A 22520-nucleotide genomic window follows, 5' to 3' on the forward strand; every position below is an offset into this window, starting at 1 on the left:
TAGTCACTGCTGTGCCTAAGCAGCCACTCAGCTTGGGCGTAAGGTATAATAAGTGCTTGAGACTATTCTGTCATGTCTGTGCAGTGAGTGGGGACATAGAGGGACCCTGCACAGGCCTGCCAGCCTCTGTCCTGTGCACCCTACTCCCTCAACACAGGAGTACTAAATTCCCAATTACCCACCCCCAGCACCCGCCCGCCCCGATTGCCGCCCCCCCCCCCAGCACACCCTCCACCCCTGGACATCTCCAGAGCATACAGAGTACAGGATATCACCAGTCCTAAAAGGCCAGAGTGGGGTTTCTGGGAACTGAGCACCAGGCGCTGGGAGCCCCGCCCTCTCTGTACTCTTCCCCGGCCCAGGAACAAGAAACAAGGAAATCTGTTAGAAATGCATCTCCCTGCCGCCCACCCCTCCCCTTCTGCTGCTTTTACCGACTTAAAAGAAAAATAAAATACGTTCCAGGAACCAGAACGGCTGCAGAACAAACTCAAACCAGAAATGCTTAAAGATGGTTTAATGACTTAAACACAGGGGCTGGTTTGTGTCTAAAACTTTCCACATTAAAAGAGAGAGAGAGAGAGAGAGAGAGAGAGAGAGAGAGAGAGAGAAGCAAATTCAATATTAAATATTCTCCTGATCCCCCTTCCTCAGTGCCCCCCATTTCTGGAACTGCAGCCTTCTGGGCCCCACAGCTCCCTGTTTTCCTCTGCACCCCTGTTTTCAGCTGTGGGTTATTAGCACCCGGTGTGAACAGAGTCCAGGCCCCTCTATAAAGTTTATATTCACATTCCAAAAACAGAAAAAACAAGGAAGAGGGAGAAAAACAACACCCTAGGTATGAGCCCAGCAGCTTCTGCGGAGCAGAGGCCCCCTCCCCAGCCCCCCAGCTTGGGCTGCAGGAACTGTTAACTGGCAGCTGACAGATGGTTACAGCAGGAATTAGGCCCTCATTTGGGTCAGGATTAGTCCAAATCTTCCATCTCATTACTGCCCAGCCTTGTGGGACACGCCTCCCCCTTCTAGGAACTGGAGAACTGTTTAGGTGTTTGGGGTCCTGGCCAGCATCCTTCACTCTCACTGGGAATGAATGGAGCAAAGACAGAACAGGCACAGAGAGCTGGTGAGACACAGCGGGGTCTTGGACTGGATTAGGAGAGGCTGGCGGGAGGCCAGCAGGGGTTTCTTTGACCTTTTACTTTGAGATGGACTCTCACACAGCCCAGGATGTACTTTGACTCCTGTTGCCTTCCCAGCTCCATTCTCCTGGTTCCACCTCCACCTGCTTGTGTGTAGCTCCTGGGGATGGAACCTGGCTCATCACGTGTTCTAGAAAAGCCATCTACAAACTGAGCTATGTTCCCGGTGTCATGCCCAAATCACAGGAACCCAAAGACCACCGAGGAGCCAATTCCGATGCAAACACATCTTTCCTCTGAGCTGGAGCTCACTAGCGAGGTCTCTCGCTCATCCGGGTCACAGTGGGTCAGAATGAGAGCCCCAAGACTAGGTGTGCAGGGTTTTTATTGTGGTTACAGCGAGCGTGGGGCAATTTCCATATGGGTCAGTAAGTTAATATTTTAAAGACTGCATTTCTGGAACAATTTACAGAAACCGAACATGGGGGCAAACCCACCTGACAAACAGGATGGCTAAGTTATTTATTCTCTGCGGAATGTCTTAGGTTATCTTTCTGTATCTTGACCCTGCTATTGGGATGTTTATTCTAGTGGACTTGGTGTTCTTCTTCCTAGAATTGGAGTTTAGACCCTGGCCTCGCACCAAATGGTGTTTCTTCAAAGAGGGAATTGGTTGGGGCTTACACTGGTATGAATTTAAAGTTCGCGTCAGCCGTAGTGAACTGGTGACCCATCTTAGTGATGCAGGTGATCCCATGCAGAGAGGTGGTGTAGGCTTAGAGACTGGTCTAAGGAAGTCCTCATTCTGGGGTCATGGAACTTTACCTCTGCCGTGACATTTGCCAGGCAGTTAGTCTGTGGATCCCCTCTGCTGTGTCCTTGTGGAATCATGGAGTGGGACCCAAGAGTTCTCCTCACACCGTTTTACAGACATGATCCTAAGGCTGAGAGAAGGCAGGTGCATTAGTCAGGGTTTTACTGCTGTGAACAGACACCATGACCAAGGCAAGTCTTATAAAAAACAACATTTAATTGGGGCTGGCTTACAGGTTCAGAGGTTCAGTCCATTATCATCAAGGTGGGAGCATGGCAGTATCCACCAGGCAGGCATGGCGCAGGAGGAGCTGAGAGTTCTATGTCTTCATCCAAAGGCTGCTAGTGGAAGACTGACTTCCAGGCAACTAGAGTGAGGATCTTATACCCACACCCACAGTGACACACCCATTCCAACCAGGTCACACCTATTCCAACAAGGCCATACCTTTAGATGGTGCCACTCCCTGGTCCAAGGATATACAAACCATCACAGCAGGTAACTTACCTAAGGACACAGCTGGCAAGTGGGAAAAGCAGGGTTTGAACAGAAGCTGGGTGTGTGCTGATGCTGACCTGGAATCCCAGGACTTGGGAGATAGGGGCTGATGGATCTCTGTGAGTTCGAGGCTAGCCTGGTCTAAAGAGCAAGTTCCAGGCCAGCCAGGGCTACATAGTGTCTCAAAAAAAAAGTGAAAAAAAAAAAACCAAAAAAACAAAACAAGATTAAGACCACCTAGGACTTTGTGCCTATATACAATACTGTCTCTTTAAAAGAGCATTCATTCATTCACACATCCATCTATCTATTCATTATTTATTCTCTCTGTCTGTCTCTGTCTGTCTCTGTCTGTCTCTGTCTGTCTCTGTCTGTCTCTGTCTCTGTCTGTCTCTGTCTCTGTCTCTGTGTGTGTGTGTGTGTGTATGAGAGAGAGAGAGAGAGAGAGAGAGAGAGAGCGAGAGAGCAGGTATTTCCATGCTATGGTCAGTCTGTGACGATCAGAGGACCATTTTTGAGAGTTGTGTTCTACCCTCTACCTTGCTGCGGCAGGGTCTCTGTTGTTCCTGCCATTGTGCTGGATACTGCAGGCTAGCTGGTCTGTGAGCTTCCGGATGCTTCTCCTGCCTCTGCCTCTCACCTGTCCACAGAAGTGCTGCCTTGCAGCTGCCCAACCTTCCTCTGGGTTTTATTTGTTTGTTTTGAGACAAAGTCTTACTATGTAGCCCAGGCTGTTCTGGAACTTACTAAGTAGACCAGGCTGGTCTCAAACTCAGAGAGATCCTCCTGCCTCGGCCCGAGTGCTGGGGTTAAAGGCGAGCGCCGCCGTGCCGGGCTCACATGTGAATCGAATTTGAGCCTTGCATCTAAGCCATCTCCCCAGACACCTGTGCTGTGTCTTTTGACAACACTGCAGTGGGTTCCTATGATAAATATGTCTGTCCTTAAGCTCATGGGCCTTCTCATCATTAGATGCTGTGGTCTAAGATCAGCCAGCATCCTGTCATCCTTTCCAACTCTGGGTAAGACCCTAACCCTCCAAGTGACTGACTTTTAGGGGACGATTAGGGCCTGAGCCTAGAGCTCTCCAGGGTGAACTTCATGCTTCCAAAGAATCCCAGGAAGCCCTTCTGCCCCTTCAGCTGTGTGAGCATCCAGAAGCAAGGACGCCATCTTTGAAGCAGGAGTGAGCTCCTTAGGCTCTGACTGACTCTGTTGTCAACCTTGACCCTGGACTTCCTATAGAATCGCAAACAATAAGCTATTTATAAATTGCCAACCAAAAGCTTTCTCTTACAGCAGCCTGAATGGATTAAGACGCCTGCTAGGTGGGTAACAGGAATTTTAGACCCAGATTGCTGACAGTCCCATTCTGTGAAGACTAGTGCCTTGCTCTCTCTTGAATTGGGTATGCCTCTGGATTCCAGAGCACCCCAGTGGGCCCCTGTGGGGTTCTCCCATCACTTCTGGGCATCCTTGAGCCACTGGCACCATTTCCAGGTGGTGATCTCCTAAGAAGTCAAATGAGGACTTGCTAAGAGGTCTTTAGAGATTGAATCCCGTTCTAGAGTAGAGGAAGCGGGACCCTGAAGTTGCCCAGATAGCTGTCTCCTAGGAACTTGATTTTGCAGAGACAGATCTGGCTGCTCTTACCCCTCCCCCAATCCATATACACACACATATGCACTTGTGTCTCTGTGTGCATTCCTACGGAAGACAGAGGACAATCTTAGGTTTTTTATTTTTTTGTCCCCCAGGAGACATCTACTTTGTTTTTCGATATGGCATCTTTATTGGCCCGGAGTTCACCAATTTGGCTAGGCTTGCTGGCCAGTTGAGCTTCAGGGACGCTTCTGTCTCTGCCTCCCTATTGCACATTGTGTGTGTGTGTATAGATATCTAGATATCAGAGAGACCAGAGGTGTCAGACCCACCTCAAGCTGGTATTACAGGAGCTTTTGGGCCCCACAATGTGGATCTTGGGATCCAAATTCAGGTCCTCTGAATGGACAGTTTGCATTCTTAATATATTTATTCTTTTTTTAAAAAGATTTATTTATTATTATATGTAAGTACACTGTAGCTGTCTTCAGACACTCCAGAAGAAGGCATCAGATTTCATTACGGATGGTTGTGAGCCACCATGTGGTTGCTGGGATTTGAACTCAGGACCTTCAGAAGAGCAGTTGGTGCTCTTAACCACTGAGCCAGCTCCGACAGTTTGCATTCTTAACAGCGAGGCCAACTCTTTAGCCCTCATGCTTTGCTTCCCTTTTACCTGTGTTCTGGTGAAGGAAAAGAGGCTTACCACGCCCTCGATTTCCCCGGCTGATCTATCTCTTCATGTCCCGGGGCCTCTTGTTCCTTTAAGGTCAGTAGAGGTGAGTGTGTTGGAGGTCTTGGTGGTTTCACATATGGGCACACAGCTTGTTTCTCATTTCCAAAGGGCTCTTCATGGGCCACATTGTCCTGTGGACATGACGTAACGTTTGAGGGTCAACCTAGGGCAGGAAAACATTGGAGAATTCTGGAGCTCTTCAAAATCCTTTTTCTCTTTAAGTAGATATTTGAAGACATTTTGAAGTACTAGGAATACTTAGACTTTAAGTGTCCTTCGCAAAGTTAAATCACGCTGTCAGTTTAAGGGTGTGAGTGTATTTTTCTGCACGACTCGCTTTTCTGGAATAAGCCTCATTTGGACACATTCAGGAATCTGAGGCCAGGGATGGGAAAGCAGGTATTGGAGAGAGAAGCCCTAGCCACTGTGGCTGGCAGCAGGAAGCCACAGTGCTTAATTAGCTTGTTTTGTTTTCTGTGCTTTCTCTCTCCAGTGGTTACATCTGTGTGTGGCTCTGGAAGGAGGGTGTCAGGAGCTGCCCCATCTCAGAAAGGAGTGCCTTGGGGACCAAGCAAAGGGAAGAGACACCAAGACAGTCAGAGTCAGCGATGGCTGAGGTGAGGCTTCCTAGGGGTTTGGAGGGAGGAGAGGCAAGGCTTTGTGCAGAGGTCAGCCATGGTCTGTGGCCGCCATCCCTCAGCAGCCTGAGGTAGCAGCATCTCCCTTTTCCATTGCTCCAAACTCCCTCCCTGGCTCCTCCCACTCCCGGGAGCAGTCTCTCTGAAAGTCTCCAAGCATTCCTAAGCTCGGATCATTTCAGCCAACACTGCTTAGAGCCTTCAGGAAGATGAGCATATTAGAGCCAGGCGTTGCCTCTGGGGAGCCTGATGTAGGCCACATTAGAAGATGCCAACTGCTGCTTATTAGTATCTTCTCTCAGGTGGCCTTTATGCTATCTTGTAGTATAGTGTGACAGTTGAGTTTTTTTTTTTTTTTAAGTTTTAGAAGTCATAGTATGTGTGTGTGTGTTCGTGCATGTGTTTGTGTGTGTGTGTGTGCATGTGTGTGTTCATGCATGTGTGTGCATGTGGTGTGTGTGAGTTTGTGTGCATGCATATATTCATGCATGTGTGTGGTATCTGTGTGCATGCATGTTTGTATGTATGTATGCACATGTGTTTGTGCATGTGTGAGTGTGTGTATGTGTGTGTGATGTAGTGTGTACTTGAGTGCAGGTGTCCACAGACCCAGAAGAGAGCATTGGACACTATGGAGCTGAAGTTGCAGACACCTGATGGGGGTGCTAGCATCCGCACTCAGGCCTCCTGCAAGAGCGGCATATGCTCTAAACCACCCAGCTCTCTCTCCAGCCCCTCAGTGCATTCTTGTGAAAACTGAATAGAGGGGGGCTGGGTGATAGCTTGATTGCTAAACTTGCTTTCCCAGTAAGCATAAGGGCCTGAGTGTGTGTCCCACAATTCACATTAAAAAGAAAACCAACATACTTATAAACTTAGCAATACTCACATACTTACAATTACAGCACCAGGAATGCAAAGAGATGAAGATTCCTGGGACTCATGGTCAGCCAGGCTTAGCCTGATCATGAGTTCCACACCAGCGAGAGCCCTTGACTCAAAATAGCTGGATGGCTGCTGAGGAATGATTCCTGAGGCTGTCTCTGACTCCTCCATGCATGTGCATGCATGTGCATACATGTACATACATACACAGACATACACACAGACTCAGACATACACAGACAAAGACACACACAGACACACACAGAGACTCACAGAGACACACAGCATGGACAGACACATGCATATGCAGATACCACATGCACATGCGTGCACACACACACACACACACAACCACATACACACACATACATCCATATACACATGCATACACAGAGACACACAGATACCACAGTCATATGCACACAGGCACGACACACACAGAGACACACACATAGGCACAACAGGCACACAGACACACACTCAACCATATAGAGATACACAGGCATACACAGACAGAACATATATGGAGACAGACAGATACACACACACACACACACACACACACACACACACACACACCTTGTGAGGAGAGAGGGTGATGGTAGAATGACCAGTCGGAGGTGAGAGTGGAGGCCTGTGTCCTGGCTGGGGGTTAGTGTGAGAACTGAGGTAGCTGCTAGGCCATGGGATGAGTAATGATGATCTGAGCTGGGAGGGGCACACACCCTTTATCCTGTCTCTCAGGGAGACCAGGCTGGTCTACATAGTGGGACCCTGGGCATCGAGAATTACACAGTGAGAACCCGTCTAAGAAAGAAAGAGAGAGAAAGAGAGAGAGAGAGAGAGAGAGAGAGAGAGAGAGAGAGAGAGAAAGGAAGGAAGAAAAGAAAAGAAAAGAAAAGAAAGAAGGAAGGAAGAAAGAAATAAAGATTTGAACTAGAAAAGGAAAATATTTTTTCCCTTCTTTCTTCTTTTATAGGTCTGATTAGAGTCTACCTTGTTCCATTGCAGACTTTCTGCAGGATCACTGACTTGTGAAATTCTTTTCAGAGTGTTTGTCTGCCCCTATCTCTGGGCTGTGTGATCCAGCTCACACGAGCTAGTTCCTTCTCTGAAAATTAGCATAATTTCTATGTTCCATTCCTCCCCCCAAGTCAGGGTTTCTCCATGTAGCCTTGGCTGTCCTAGAACTTGCTCTGTAGATGAGGCTGGCCTCGAACTCACAGATTCTCCTGCCTCTGCCTCCCAAGGGCTGGGATTAATGGCATATGTCAGTAGGTTCAGCTGCATAATTTCTGTCTTAACTGGCCATGCCAGCTGGATTTGAGGCTCAGCCCTGATGTCACTGACGTATCACCTACAGTAGCACATGCTTCTCTTCTTTCAAGTCCTGGCCTGAATTATGGCTGAAATGAACACAGGAGTCAGCGCACACACATCAAAAACCCTGGTCAAGGCTGCTGAGGTGGCCAAGTGGATAAAAGCGCTTGCTGCCAACCAAGCTTAATGACCCGAATTCAGTCCCCCAAACCCATACTAGAAGGAGCAAACCAATTCCCACAAATTGTATACTCTGATCCTAAATGCATGAGATACCCACATACTTGCAAATTAAATCAAAGTGATAAAAATCCCATGCCTCAGAAAAGAACTCTGCTCACACCATTCGAATCTAGATGCTGTTGGTTTATGACTGTGCAGGGCTCTACCTAGAGCAATGTACATGCTTCGTGCTGTATTGACCTCAGAAGCTTCTGCAGCCCCATAGACTTCTTCCCCCTTTGTGGTCACAGATGCTCTGCCTCCCTCCCACTCACAGCTGGACACCAACATCTTCCCTAGAGCCTGGATTGGTCCTGATGAGAGTGTGTGCCAGGAAGGCCTGGATTGGTCCTGATGAGAGTGTGTGCCTGGAAGGCCTGGATTGGTCCTGATGAGAGTGTGGGCTGAGATACACTAAGCTGAGGAGCTTCCGACTTTGTCTTGATTGACACGTCATAATGCGGCAGCTTAATGAAGCCCATTAGGGTGCTTCCATATATGTACTGTGTACTGATCAAATCGGGGAAATTATTTATGGGAGGTAACATTATTGTCCTAAATATTTGTCATTTCTCTGTGGTGAGATAATTAAAAATTGTATGTGAGTGTGTGTGCATGAGTGTGAGGGTAACTGTGTGTTCACTTGCCTGTGGAGGCCAGTGGTCAACCTTGGATGCCATTTCTTCAGATGTCTTCCATTTTCTTTTTTTGAGACACTGTCTCTTACTGATCTAGAACTCTCCAACTCAGCTAAGCTATCTGTTCAGAAAGCCTTAGGATGAGGGTCTTAAAACCCATGCCCACAGTGACACACTTCCTCCAATAAGGCCACACCTCCTAAAAGTGCCACTATTCCCTGGGCCAAGCGTATTCAAACCACCACACTGCCTGACTCCCTAAGTGGGTTCAGGGGATTGAACTCAGGTCTCTTTCTTGCACAGCAGGCACTGCACAAAACAAGCTCCTTTTCCAGTTTGAAATATTGCTGTCTAGGACACTATTGTCTGCTTCAGTCACTTTAGAACATATTTTTCTATTTAACTATGACCTTGGATCCATTAGCCGATCTCTCCCTCCTACTTCTGTCAGCCTCTGATAATCAACAGTTGTCCTGAAGTCATAATAGATCAGTCTTTAAAAGCACGTTTAAAAATTAAAATCATCTGTATGTGTGTGCCCGTGTGTGTGTGTGTGTGTGTGTGTGTGTGTACACATATGTGTGCAGGTGCCAGAGGAGGCTGCTTGATCTCCTACAGCTGGAGTCATAAGTGGTTGTGAACCACTCAAAGTGCATGCCGGGAATGGAACACTGGAAGAGCAGCAAGTGCTCTTAATCGCTGAACCATCTCCTCAATTGGCAAACACCAAACACATCAATAGCAGTGACTCAATCTAGAGGGACCTGTGAGGCTCCTATGGAAGTGGCGAGAAGTAGCTGGAATACCACAAGAAGTTCTTTAAGCTTGACTTTCTCTACAAACTCAAGACAACCACAGATCAGTGAAGAGTAGCAAAGCATTGCAAGGCGAACCAAATGCAAGTCGTTTACTGTCTGTTGGATTATGCTTACACTCTTTCCAAGCATCACACATCCTCTCAAGGGTCTGAGTTGGCAAAACATCTTCACATAAGATCACTTTCAGAAAAACATCCCATGTCACAACTGAGTCTTCAAAGAATCCAGAAATTTCCATTTCAATCATGAGCTGCCATTGTTGGGTCTGTGGATGGAACCTGGGTCCTCTGCAAGAGCAGCCAGTACTCTTAACTGATAAGCTACCTCCCTGGCCTCATCTTTGGGTCCTTTTAACTTATAGGCTTTTACACATACAAAGGTCTCAGAGCCAGGACAGGTCCCAAGCAGGCTAACAATAAGCCCTCCTCCACTCCTAGCTCTGCCTCTGCCTTTGAGTCTCCTGAATATTGCATGAATGATCAGACGTGATCTGGTAGAGTGATATTCCAAAAGGGAAGAGAGTTCAAAAAGTCAGAGCAAAGAAACAAAATGAAAGGTGTGTGTGTGCATGTGTGTGCACGCACCCTGTCTTCCAAACCTTATTTTGGTAGTGTAGACTATCAAAAACCAAACTTATATCTCTTCATTGGCTTTCATCTGTGACTCTAGAATGGGATAACTAATATCTTACTCTGTAAAATAAAGGAATGTGCTCTAGGGCCAGCAAGATGGCTCAGTGGGTAAAGGGGCTTGCTGTCAAGTCTGATGACTGAGTTCACTCCCCAGGACATACAAGGTAGAAGGAGAGAACCAACTCTGTAAGTTGTCCTCTGATGTTTATGTGTGCACTGTGGCATCCATATACCACCCTTGTTCACAATAAAGAAACAAGAATGGAATAAAAAAAAAGTTGAAGGAGGCAGCAGAGATTGCTCAGTGGTTAAACAGTGGCCGCTCTTCCAGATGACCTGTTTGCTTCCAGCACCCACATCTGGGCTCACTGTAACTCCACCTCCAGGGGATCTGACACCCTCTTCTGACCTGTGAGGGCCTCAGGAATGCACTCGGTACACAGACATCCATGCAGGTGAAACATCCAATCCATGCACATAAAATAAAATAAACCTAATAAAATAAAATAAAAGTGGTTCAACTGAGGAAGGATAGGAAGACGGGCAAAGTTCTGGGAACACAAGAATGGAGAGAGTGCCTCACTCTAGAGTCCACTTGCAGTTTCTCTGGAGTGACTTCTCTCGGGACTCACTGGAGAAGCAAGGATTCCAGCAGAGTTAGCATTTTCTTACAGCCTCCTTCCCTCCCCAGTTCCCAACTCTGGAAACAGTACAGGGCAAGATCACATCTTAAAGCTCTTCTGCAGCCCTAGTGGCTTCCAGTTTCACCTTATCAGATTATAATTCCTTCTACAGTAGCTCTATAGCCACTTTATAATCTCGCTTATCAAAGAGAGAGAGAATAGGGGGCGGTAAAGTGTTGCTTAGCAACCCTTTGAGTTGTAACCTGAGCCACCAACATGGTATACATGGCTAATGTTGAGATAATTATGAATCTCCCCTGGGAAGTCCCCACACATGTTCTTGGTGCATTTTACTTTTTTTTTTCTTGAGTCTTTCTAACTGTAATGAAGTCTCAGCTCTGCTTCAAGCTGTCTAATTCTGAAATCCTTTTCTGCTTCAAAGCTGCAAGTCCTGAGAAAGCTTGGAGTCTAAGGTCATGAAAGATATGTGTCAGGTATCTTCCTCGGGTCACTCTCCACCCTAGTGAGACAGGATCTATTGCGGTTGGAATGAGAATCACCTGCCCCCCTCAGGCTCACACATTTGAATGCTTGGTTCCCTATTGCTGGAACTATTAGGGGAAGAATAGGAGGTGTGGCCTTGTGGAGGGTGGGCGTGTCACTGGGTGTAGGCTTTCAGGTTTTAAAAACCCAAACCATTCTCAGTTTGCTCTCTCTGGCTTGTGCATGTAGACCAAGATGTAAAGTTCTCTGTGACTGCTCCAGCACCATGCCTGCCTACCTGCCTGCCTGCCTGCCTGCCTGCCTGCCTGCCTGCCTGTGTGCCTGCCTGCCTGCCTGTGTGCCTGCCTGCCTGCCTGCCTGCCTGCCTGCCTGCTGCTATGCTCACCCCCATAGTGGCTATGGACTCTATCCCTCTGAAACTATGAGGATTTAAAAGTTGCTAGGTACAGCCTTTGTTTCCTGAAGGGAATCAAACGGTCCTGTATATTGGAGTGTGGGTGGGATGGGGCATAGCTTATAGTCTTGGACTGTGAGGATGACTGTGCATTTGGAGAGGGACACCACCCCCGAAAGGTCCTAGACTTGAAGCTGGAATGTAGAGGCTGAAAATGGCTTTCCTTTATTCTGAAAGAGCGACACCAACCACACTCTAATCCCTGTGGAAGAGAAATCTTGTCGGGTACTGTGTCTGTTCCTTCATCACGGGCAACAGATAACCGATAACTGCCAGCCACGTGACTAGTCTCCTCAGTGAAGTCCGAGCGGAACTAGGTGCTGAGCCTTGGTGTATGTGAGGCCAGCCAGGAAGAGGGGTGCTGTGCGGTGCTGTGGGGTGAAGACAGACAGGGCTAAAGCACAAGGACCTCTGTCCTCCTCAAATCTTGTTGAGATGCAGTCTCCTGGGAGGGAAAACATTGCATCCTGGAGAGATCTGATAAGATTCAGGGAATAAAGAAATGTACAGACGTAGTAAGTAAATAAGTCTCGCAAGTCTCAAAAAAAAAAAAAAAAAATCCTGAGAATTAGAAGATCCTCAAGGCTCCTCACCAAGGCTATCTGGGCTTCAGAAATTGATGGGGAGAGGGGACTCTGCTCTGACCAGCTTCTCCTGACCAGCCTGAGTTGTCCAGGGAGCTCCAGGGACCCTGCTTTCAAGGCCGTTTGCCCTTGCCCTTGTCCATGCTCCTGGGAGTAAGCTCAGTTAACCCACTGCTTTGCTAAAACCACCTTTAATTAGAATTACCTCTCTGATCCTACATGCCCTGGGCAAACAGGTGTTTGGTCACATCTCACTGGGAAATGTTGCGCCATACTGTCTCCTTGCTGGCTCCACACACACCAAGGCTTTGGAACAAATGTCCCAAACTGAGTTCACACACTTTAAGCTGAAGAAACTATGGAATTGACTGGGAGAAATACAGCCGTGTTTTCCTGGGCCTTGACCAGGAATCTAGCATTTCTTTCCGTGTGGAATGTGGACAACCAGCTGCAGAGAGACATTCTCGGGGCGGGAGACATTGTTGGCAGTGGGAATCATGTGTATTTCCGTATCGCGTTCCGCTGTTGCAGATATCTCAAAATATCATTACATTCATCACTACTTGGAAATTACGGCAGTTATTAGACCTGCCACTAGATTGCACATAATTGTAGTCTTCCTGTTGACAGACAGCCACGTAATGCAACTGGCCCAGGCTGAGCCCAGGAGGCATACAGCTAGGAGAGTGGGAGACTCATGGGCTGACATTAGTGAGCCAGACATCCTTGTTGCTCTCCTGTAGGCCTGGCCTTGATTGTTGACCAATGACTATGATTGACTTCTGCTCTACATCCAGGCTTCCAGTGGGGTGGGTCCTTTCCACCAAGGTTGGCAGAATTTCTCTGCGACAAACCCAGTGAACTGGGACTTTAAGACATTTAACACACACACCCATGTTCATCCACCATGTAAGGCAGTCATGCAATTGACAGACAGAGGCAGTCCCTGGGACACTAACAGATAAGTGTCGGGAAGACCCTCTATATTGGCAATGGAGGTTTCTTCATTGGGCCCAGGTTTTTTTTGTCTAGGAAAGCCCCACTTATCTTCCACGGCCCCTGCTTAGCCTTCTGGGATGTTCTAGGTTAGGTCTCTTCTCTCTTAAAGGTTTATTCTGTAGCACACTCACTAGCACACTGGACTTTTAAAACTTTGCAAAATTGTGATTCCAAGATGATTTTTCTTTTTGGATACATGGTTTTATGTAGTTCAGGCAGGCCTCCAGTTTGATATCCAGCTAAGTATGGTCTTGAGCTACTGATTCTTCTGCCTCTACTTCTCAAGTGCTAGGATTATAGGTGCCACCCACTAGATCCAGCAAAAATTCTTAATTTTCCTCAATATCAAGAGGCCCACAGGCCCAAAGCACAGTAGCACAGTCAGTCTTGACACTGGCATATCTTCAAAAATTAATTTAACTTTAATTCACTTTTATTTATTTATTTTAATTTACTTTATGGGTGGGTATGGGTACCCACATGGCCCAGAAGTGGTGTTGAATCCCTTGGAATTGAAGTTACAGGTAGTGTGTGAGCAACATATGGGGCTAGGAATTGAACCCAGGTCCTTTGCAAGAGCAGCCAGGGCTCTTAACTGATGAGGAATCTCTCCAGGCCCTTATTTATTTGCTTGATTATTTATTTATTTATTTACTTATTTATTTATTGGTTTTTGAGATAAAGTTTCTCTGTATAGAAACCTTGGCTGTCCTGGAACTCACTCTGTAGACCAGGCTGGGCTCAAACTCAGAAATCCACCTGCCTCTGCCTCCCAAGTGCTGGGATCACAGGCGTGTGCCACCTCTGCCTGACCCTTAATTTATTATTATTTTTTAAAACATTGATTGACTGATTGATTGGTTTTGAGTGTGTGTGTGTGTGTGTGTGTGTGTGTGTGTGTGAGAGAGAGAGAGAGAGAGAGAGAGAGAGAGATGGGTAGATATTAGAGGACAAACTTGTGGGAGATGGTTCTCTCCGTCCACTTTAAGGATCCCAGGGATTGAACTCAGATCCTCAAGCTTATCAGCAATACCTTTGACCTGCCAAATTCATTCCATTAGCCCCACCTTCTCCCATCAAATGGTGTGAACACAGCCATAGAAACCTTCAAAGATTCAAGATAAGAGAAGTAGACTCCATCTCTTTTGTTTGTTTCATTGGTTTGGTTTGCTGTTTGTTTGTTTGTTTTGGAAACAGGATTTCTCTGTGTCATCCTGGCTATCCTAGAACTTACTCTGTATACCAGGCTGGTCTTGAACCCACAGTGATCTGTCTGCCCCTGCTTCCTGAGTGCTGAGATTAACGGCATGTGCCACCACCACCTGGCTTAAGTTATTTATTTTGTGGTGGGGCAGGGCACACAGCCACAGCACACTTGTGGAGATCAGGAGGCAGCTTATGGGGGTTGGGTCTCTTATCCTGTGGGTCCTGGAGATTGAACTGGGGTCAGGCTTAGTGGCATGTGCTTTTACCTGTGGGCCACCTCGCTACAGATGCCACCTCTTAATGAGGAAATGACTAAATTCTAGATGCGTAGATGTCTTATGACTCCATGTGTGCGTGTGGTCCCTGCTGAAGCAGGAGGAGGGTGCTGGATTCGTGTGGGTGCTAGGACAGTAGCCAGTTCTTGTAATTACAGAGGCACCTCTCCCGTCTGTGATGCCTCTTGTGAAGGAAGGGAAAGACCATGAGACCAAGGACCCAGCAGAAGACAGATACTCTGGGCGTGAGAGGTGAGGTATGGAGACACTCTGGGCATGAGAGGTGAGGTATGGAGAAGCGGAACAGAGAAGGACTGTTGAGTCAGGGATGTCTAGATGAGCATTGAAGCCACAAGGTCCAATGGCATCACTGTCCTGGATTGAGTAGTGATGCCCCCTTCAGAACTCCAGCTTCCCAGGACACTGAGAACGTGAGTGGATTGGGAAGTAGGGGTTGGAATCAAGGTGAAATCATGGATTAGGAAGTTCCCTAATCTCACAGTTGGACTCTTTATAAGAAGAAAGAATCAGGACTGAAAAGACGACTCAGTGCTTGAGTTAGTGTTGCTCTTTCAGAGAGCCAGAGTTTGACTAACAGTATTCACCACAGTGAGCTGTTCACAATACCTGTACCTCCAGTGCCAGGGGACCTGGCACTCTCTTCTCACCTCTGTGTGTGCACCTGTGCCCAAGTACACATACTCATACACACATACACACGTAATTAAACATAATATAAAGCTTATTTATTATAATATGTAATGATATTATAATAACATAAATACATTTTATTGTTTGTTTACAAATAAAGATATGGTGACCCATATCTTTAATTCCAGCACTTGGGGGGCAGAGACAGGCGGATCTCTGTGAGTTCCTGGCCAGCTTGGTCTAGACATAGGGAATTCCAGGAAAGCTAGGGTTAAATAGACTTTGTCTCAAAACAAAACAAAAATAGAGGAGGGGGGTGGGGGAGAAGGAGACGTGGATGGATGAATGAATGAATGAATGTGGACACACAGAGGGAAGAGAGCCATGTAGACAGAGGCAGGAGGAGGACCAAGCTGACTCAGATGAGAGAACAGCAAGCACAGTTGGCAGCTACCAGCGGCTGGAAGAGTAAGTCAGGAAGCCTCCTAAAGTCCCACAAGGGATGTGGAACTATGATGTTCTAACTTCTGGCCTCCAGATGTGTGAGGGAAGAAGTAAATAAATCATTATAAATAAAATAAATCTCTTCTTTTCAGCCACTGGATCTGTAGCCGCAGAAAACGAACATACCCACTGAAGGTGTCCTGTGGAGAGGCAGCAGAGGGACACCAAGGACACAGCCCTGAGGCATCGATGCCATCCTTCTGATATCAGGCTGGAAGGTCCAGCCAAGGAGGCAGGATGAGGCTGGAAAGCAGGATGCTCAGAGGTCTGTGGCAACCACGGGCATCAAGAAAAGAACAACGAGAGATGCTTGGAGGCTGGAATGGGTTTCTGGACTTGGCCCCGTGGAGGAGGTGACTTGGATTAGACCAGCTTCAGAGGAACAACTGGCAGAAGTCAGAGTGAGCCGCTGAGAGATGGCTCAGAGGTGAAGAACACTGGCTGCTCTCGAAGAGGATCGAAATTAAGGTCCCAGCACCCATGTGGCAACACACAACTATGTGTAACTGCAGTTCCTGGTGATCTGGACACATATAAGCAAAATACACACACACACACACACACACACACACACACACAATATTGAGGGGCTGGAGAGATGGCTCAGTGGTCAAGAGCACTAACTGCTCTTCTAGAGGTCCTGAGTTCAATTCCCAGCAACCACATGGTGGCTCACAACCATCTGTAATGAGATCTGATGCCCTTCTCTGGTGTGTCTGAAGACAGCTATGATGTACTCATATAAATAAAATAAATAAATAGATGAATAAATATTAAAAATTAAAGAGTGAGGGGAACTGGACATGAGAGTATATAATTTAGCTTGTAATTTAGCTCTCAGGAGTTGGAGTCAGGAGAATCAGGAGTTCAAGGTCAGCCCTGCCCATGTAATGAATTGCAGACAGTCTGTGATATATGATACCCTGTCTCGATAAAAATAAATAAAAGTAAGAAAGGAGCTGGGTGGTGGTGGTGCACGGTTTTAATCCCAGCACTTAGGAGGCAGAGGCAGGTGGATCTCTGTGAATTTGAGGCCAGCCTGGGCTACAGAGCTAGTGTTAGGACAGCCAGAGCTACACATTGAAACCCTGACTTGAAAAAAAAAAAACAATCAAACAAAAAAGTAAAAAGAAGGAAAGAGATGAGAGTGAGGGACAAACGCCATGATCACTCGATATTTATGTGTAATCCCAGATCTTGGGAGGTAGGGGCAGGAGGATCAGGAATTCAGGTCATGCTGGGCTACATAGGAAATTCCAGGCTATCCTAGGCTACATGAGATCCTGTCACAAAAATAAACAAAACCAAAACATGAAATCTGTGTTCTCTTTAGAATTCCAAATGACAGATGGTTTGAATAAACGTTTGGTTTTCAACAAAGTGCCTCTTGCTAGGATAGTCAGGCAAAGAGTCCATTTAATAAAGCCTTTTACTAGGCTCAGTTCATTGACTCCTGGAAAATGCAAGCATTGGCGGGACTGTCAGTGGCAGGGTGGGTGGAGAGGTAGCAGACTATGTGAGAATTTATTGTACTTTTGGTCAACATTGTAAAACCCAAAACAACTCTAAAAAAAATTAGTTGACTAGGATTGGGGGGAATGGCTGAGTGGTTAGAGCACTTGCTGTGCAAGCCTAGGACCCAAGTTTGGATCCCAGCATCCACGTACAGTCAGACGCAGCAGCAGACATCTTCCTTCCTATGGGGATGTGTGAGGGCGAGACAGAAGGGTCCCCAGACGCTTAGGGGCTAGCCAGCCTTGGTACACAGTGGCAACTCACAAAAGACTCTGTCTCAAACGTGGTGGAAGGTGGAGGGGCACACCTGAGTCTCTCTGACCTCCACGTGTACACTGCGGTATGTGTGCACCAATATTTACACAAACATGTGTAACATGCACATAGCTATGCACAAATACACACCATGCATAGATTTAAAAAGATAAAATTAAAACCCCTTCAAAGTTGGTTATCTGCCAGCAAGCATGACCACAGCTCTATATGGTTGGGGTCAGTTTTTGGACTCAGACATGATGATCCCATTGTGCCTCCTTTCCCAGGAGATGAGTCCTTTGTTTTGAGAGGCCAAATCTTTTAAGTTCAGACTCTATTTTAGAGAACCTGACCTACATTTGAACTCAGGTAAACTAACAAGCCAGTACCTAGCATTAGTTTCCAAGTTACCCACCCCCCCCAACAAAAACCTGAGCCTAGCTCCAGTCTCTGGGTGAACCCCCAACAAGACCATCGTCTCCAGGTTATTCCCCCAACAAACCTGCACCCCCAGGTTACAAGCCCACCCCCTGCCTAACGACCACCAACGCAGAGAGGAGCAGACATTAATTTTATGACATGACTCGCAGAACCAGCCAATTATGTTACAGGCCACAGTAGCTTTCCAATTAGATGCTTGCACACTTACCCCCTGCTTGCTGCTTACTCTAAAGCCTTGCCCTGATAGATATCTGGGGCTCTTCCATCACCAAAACCGTCCTGCACAATGGCGGTGTGCTGGGGGTGCCCGAGCTAGCTAGAATAGAATAAAGACCCTGCTGTGAGTTGCATCAGATCAGCTCCTGTCTGATTTGGGGGGATCATTAACACTTCCCTGGCACTACAGTTTACCTATGGGGTCCCTACACAGAGAGATGCCTGGAGTTCCCCCAGGTATAGGGAGACATTCCTACTCTTTGTGGTCTTTGCCCATGTCCTACCCAGGTCTAGTGTGCTGGCTGCTCTCAGGACATATAGCTGCCAGTACTCTGACATTTTCACTCTATTGGTGTCTCTGTCACCTTGGGAGGTGGTCTACAAGGACCACAATCGATGGCTTCTATGGCTTTGGCCAAAGTTCTGAGGTGGGTGGGGAATGATGGCTGGGCTCACTTTTTTTTTTTTTCTCTACGTGGTTGATCACAACTCTCTCCATATAAACAACTTTACACAGCTCTCCCTCCTGCTTCTGTGGTGGATTCTTCTCCACGCTATGAAGGATTGTGTTCAGCTTTCTAGGTCTGCAATCTCTCCAGGTTTGCCTGTCCATCTCTTTGTAAATAGTTCCTTTCCCCCAAATTCATGCACTCAGAAGCTCAGAGTGAAAACCTGGGGAGAGTCTTGGCAGATGTTATTACCTGAGTAAAGACAAGATTGTACTGTTTTATGGTAGTCCTGATTCCCATGGCTGAGCATAAAGCCTGGTGGAAGAGCATCCAAGCACCATAGGGTGGTGGGGGCAGAGGCTGGAGTAAAGCTCTGTCTTAGTTTCTTTTCCTGTTGCTGTGATAAAATATCCTGACGACAACACTTAAGGGTGAAAGGATTTATTTGGCTCATAGGTCTGAATTCATCGTTGTGGGGAAGTCAAAAAGGTGGGTACTTGAAACAGCTAGTCCATTAGATCCAGAGTTAAGAGCAGAGTACAGTGCACACATACATGGTCTGACTAAGTTGGCTCTTTCCACTCTTATATACTTCAGAAATCCCTTCCTAGGGAATGGTGCCACCCACAGTGGGAGGGTCTTCCCATCTTAATAGCACAGTTCAGAAAACCCTCAAGTGACATGGCCGGAAGCCTGCCTACAAGGTAGTTCTGGATTGTGTCATGTAGTAATGAAAACAAACCATCATGGGCTAGAAAGACAGCTCAGTGGTTAATTGTGCTTGCAATTTCAGACAGGCCTATAACTCCAGCTCCAGGACCCATCCCTCTCTTCTAGCCTGCACCCTGGGCACCTGCATATATGTGGCACACCTTCCCACAAGCACACACATGTAAAATAAAATCCAAACTCATCATCACAAAGCACCAGCCAGAGAGTCCAGTATCCTTGGTTACCATCAGCAACTAGAGTAAAGGACTAAAAAAGGAATTCCCTCAGAGCCTCAGGAGGCAGCCAGTCCCACAAGCCATCTGCCTCTGACTTCCTGAGCTGTGAGAGGAACAGATTATTTAGGGTGAAAGCCATCTGTTGTGGTGATTCTGGGGTTACATCAGCCCTGTGCAATGACTACAACCAGTGTCAAGCTACAGTCTGTGCCTCCTGGCCAAATGCTGTTATTGGACTACCAGGAGAAACAGGACCTTGTGGACTCCAGAAAGAAGTTAGGGAACCCAGAGATGTAACACAGGGGTCCTATGAACACACCCATCTGTGACATCACCTGTGACATCACAGCAGGGAGAGGGGTCCTTCACAACCTTTCCCACTTGGACTTTCAATGACTCAGAAAGCTAGTGCTAGAGGTAGGGTCCTTGAAATGTCCAGCCTGTCCCTCGTGCCACCTCTCCTGACTTGTCCTCAGTCACATGTCAGTTCCCATCAAAGACGGTATGCACGAGTGAGGCTGAGCAGCTCTCCCACTTGAGATGTTTGGAAGATATGTTGGAGGTATTTTACTCTCCAGCCAGAGGGAATAGGATGTCTCTGCTGCAGCATCCTTCCTTCTCTGGAGACCCATTAGGACCGCTGCTGTTATGAATCACCCCCTCTCTCCTCCAAGCCTCCAAATTCTCTCAGGTAGAGGAAACCAAGCCATCTAACCTTGTTGTAGAATCGGCCCCTCTATTTTCATTGCAGAAAGAAGATCATGTCCTTGGGAAAGATGGAGAATGAGTTCGAAGTCAGGTTGGGATGTCCCGTTTTGGGGAATTCTTTTTTCTTTCTCCCAGGCCTTTTTTCAACTATCTATCTATCCATCTATCTTTCGTTCATTCATTCTTTTGTTCATCCGTTTTTAAGGAAAGCCCGACTCTACAAAGGATTGAGGTGGAAGACCCAGACCCAGGGCCTCCCGAACTCCCACTCACCTGGGAATGAGCTCTGCCCCTCCACGGAGCACGCTTCAAAGGTCTGCCTGTGTGGGTGCAGCTTGCGGACAAAAGCTGTCCTCCACCCCAGGCCGGATCCAGTCCCTCTTCTGATCTCTCGGGTGCCGTCCAACTTGCCATCAGAGAGGAAGACACTGGTTTCCAGGGAGACAGTCTTTCCTGCTCAGCTCTCCCACCACTCTCCGAAGGAAAAAGCTGAGGGCAGGTCCCAGCTGTTGTCTTGGCGGGATCCGGTACCTCTACGCCAGCTGGTGCCTATGAGCGTGTGGCCCAAGGGCTTTATTCATCCGCTCCCCAAACCTTTGCCAGGGCAAGCTCTGAGCACCTTTATCCACGTTGAAGGGGTTCACATCCCTAGGGCAGTATCTCCGGTGACATCACTGGTGGAAGATAACAAGTCTTCTATGCCACCTTTACTGAAATGAACATGCCTGCTCAATTAATTACTATTTTTTCTGTGTCCACTGTAAACATGCAAAACTGTCCAGTTTTAACTGAGAATATATTTTTATCCTCATTGTGAACCTAGTTGGGACTTCCAGAATATTGTATCCCAGTGTATCTTTCAAAATATATTTTTATTTTTATTTGGGAATGTATGTGTGTGCCTGATTGTAAGTGTACTGCATGGGGGAAGGCGCCAGTAGAGGCCTGAGGATCCCAGACCCCTAGGATTGGAGTTCAAGACCATTGTGAGTTGCTGGGAATTGAACCAGGAGTCCTTTGTAAGAGCAGTAAACACCCCTAACTACAGAGTCACCTCTCCAGTCCCTGCGACCTTGAGTTGGGGCCTCGTGTAGCCGAGGCTGACCTGGCATTTGGTATATGAGGCTGGCCATGAGCTACTTACTGATCCTTCTGCTCGACCTTCCTAATTGCTGGGATTACAGGCATGGAGCAGCATCCTGGGAATGACCTACAGCCTTGATTCTTCACACGGCTGCCCACGCGGTACACAGTGGGTAATTTTTCTGTAGCACCCAGCTTCCAGCAGGACATGGATGGGGACACTTCAGGTCACTTTTTGTAAACTGACTGGGATTTTGCTGGGAACTGTGCTGAGCCTGTGGATGTACATGAGAATTGACATCATGATATGAGGATATGAGAAGTCCTATCTCTAGCATGGTGTGACTCCCTTTACCAAGCCTCCCTCCCTGAGACGATGCCTTGGGTAACGAAAACAACAAATTCGGATTGATGTACTTGGACCCTTCAATTTTCTTGGTGTTTTTACCATTTCAGTGTAAAAGTTTTAAGTGTTCATTTCCCCTTCTCCCTTCCCCCTCTCTTCCTTTCTCCTTCCCTCCCTTCCTCTTTTCTTCTTTCCTTTCTTCTTTCCTTTTCTCCCCCTCTTAATCCTCTTTGTTTTGAGATAGGACTTAATTTACCAGGTAGGCCTTGAACTGGTTATGTAGCTGAGGGTGACCTGATTACTCTTCACATATAGAGAGAGACACACATAGAGATATTCTGCACATAAGAGACAACACAACATATTTGTCTTTTGAGCCTGGCTTGCTTTTCCCAGTACAATAGCAAAAGGCCAGTTCCATTGGAGCCATTCAATGATTTCTTCTCAGGCCCTTGCTGAGTTCTGAGGCTGCTGTAAAACTGTGCTCTATCCAGGCACCACCATGCTTCAACTTCATGTGTATTGAGGTCAGAGGACAAGCTTGGGTGTCAGTTTTCACCTTCCACATTGAGACAAGGTCTCTTGCTCACCACTGTGAACCCCACGCTGGCTCCTGAGCTTCTCGAGATTACGTCTGGCTTTACATGGGTCCTGGGAATCTGAACTCAAGTTCTCATATTTGCAATGAGTCATTCCCCAGTCCCTGAAGTCCCTGAACACTGTAGTTTGTGTGGAATTTTCAAAACACTGGTTATGGGTTTCTAGGAGAAACCCTAGCACCAGCTGCTGTTCACTTTTCCTTTAAATTTTGTATTATT

At 47.1% G+C, this 22520-nt stretch overlaps 1 protein-coding gene and 1 long non-coding RNA gene across 3 annotated transcripts; one reads left to right on the plus strand and one right to left on the minus strand.

Annotated features, from left to right (window-relative positions):
- Window positions 1-504: 504 nt before the first annotated feature.
- LOC110284138 lies at window positions 505-20622 on the minus strand. The gene is made up of 3 exons (XR_002376901.1): window positions 20547-20622; window positions 4760-4952; window positions 505-2083 (listed from the first exon to the last, which is right to left on the minus strand). It is a non-coding gene; the product is annotated as an uncharacterized LOC110284138 (long non-coding RNA).
- Window positions 19917-21165, plus strand: LOC110284137. Of its 2 annotated transcripts, none has more exons than XM_021149794.1 (3): window positions 19917-19982; window positions 20317-20364; window positions 20479-21165. In XM_021149794.1, exons 2-3 carry the CDS (start codon window positions 20327-20329, stop codon window positions 20990-20992), a joined length of 552 nt encoding a protein of 183 aa, XP_021005453.1. In that variant the 5' UTR covers window positions 19917-19982; window positions 20317-20326; the 3' UTR covers window positions 20993-21165. The 2 variants fall into 2 exon arrangements, with proteins under 2 accessions (XP_021005453.1, XP_021005452.1); XM_021149793.1 differs by having other exon boundaries at window positions 19970-20067; window positions 20479-21118.
- Window positions 21166-22520: the final 1355 nt, after the last annotated feature.

The sequence above is a fragment of the Mus caroli genome, chromosome 17 (assembly GCF_900094665.2).
Source record: "Mus caroli chromosome 17, CAROLI_EIJ_v1.1, whole genome shotgun sequence".
In the NCBI taxonomy this organism is placed as follows: domain Eukaryota; kingdom Metazoa; phylum Chordata; class Mammalia; order Rodentia; family Muridae; genus Mus; species Mus caroli.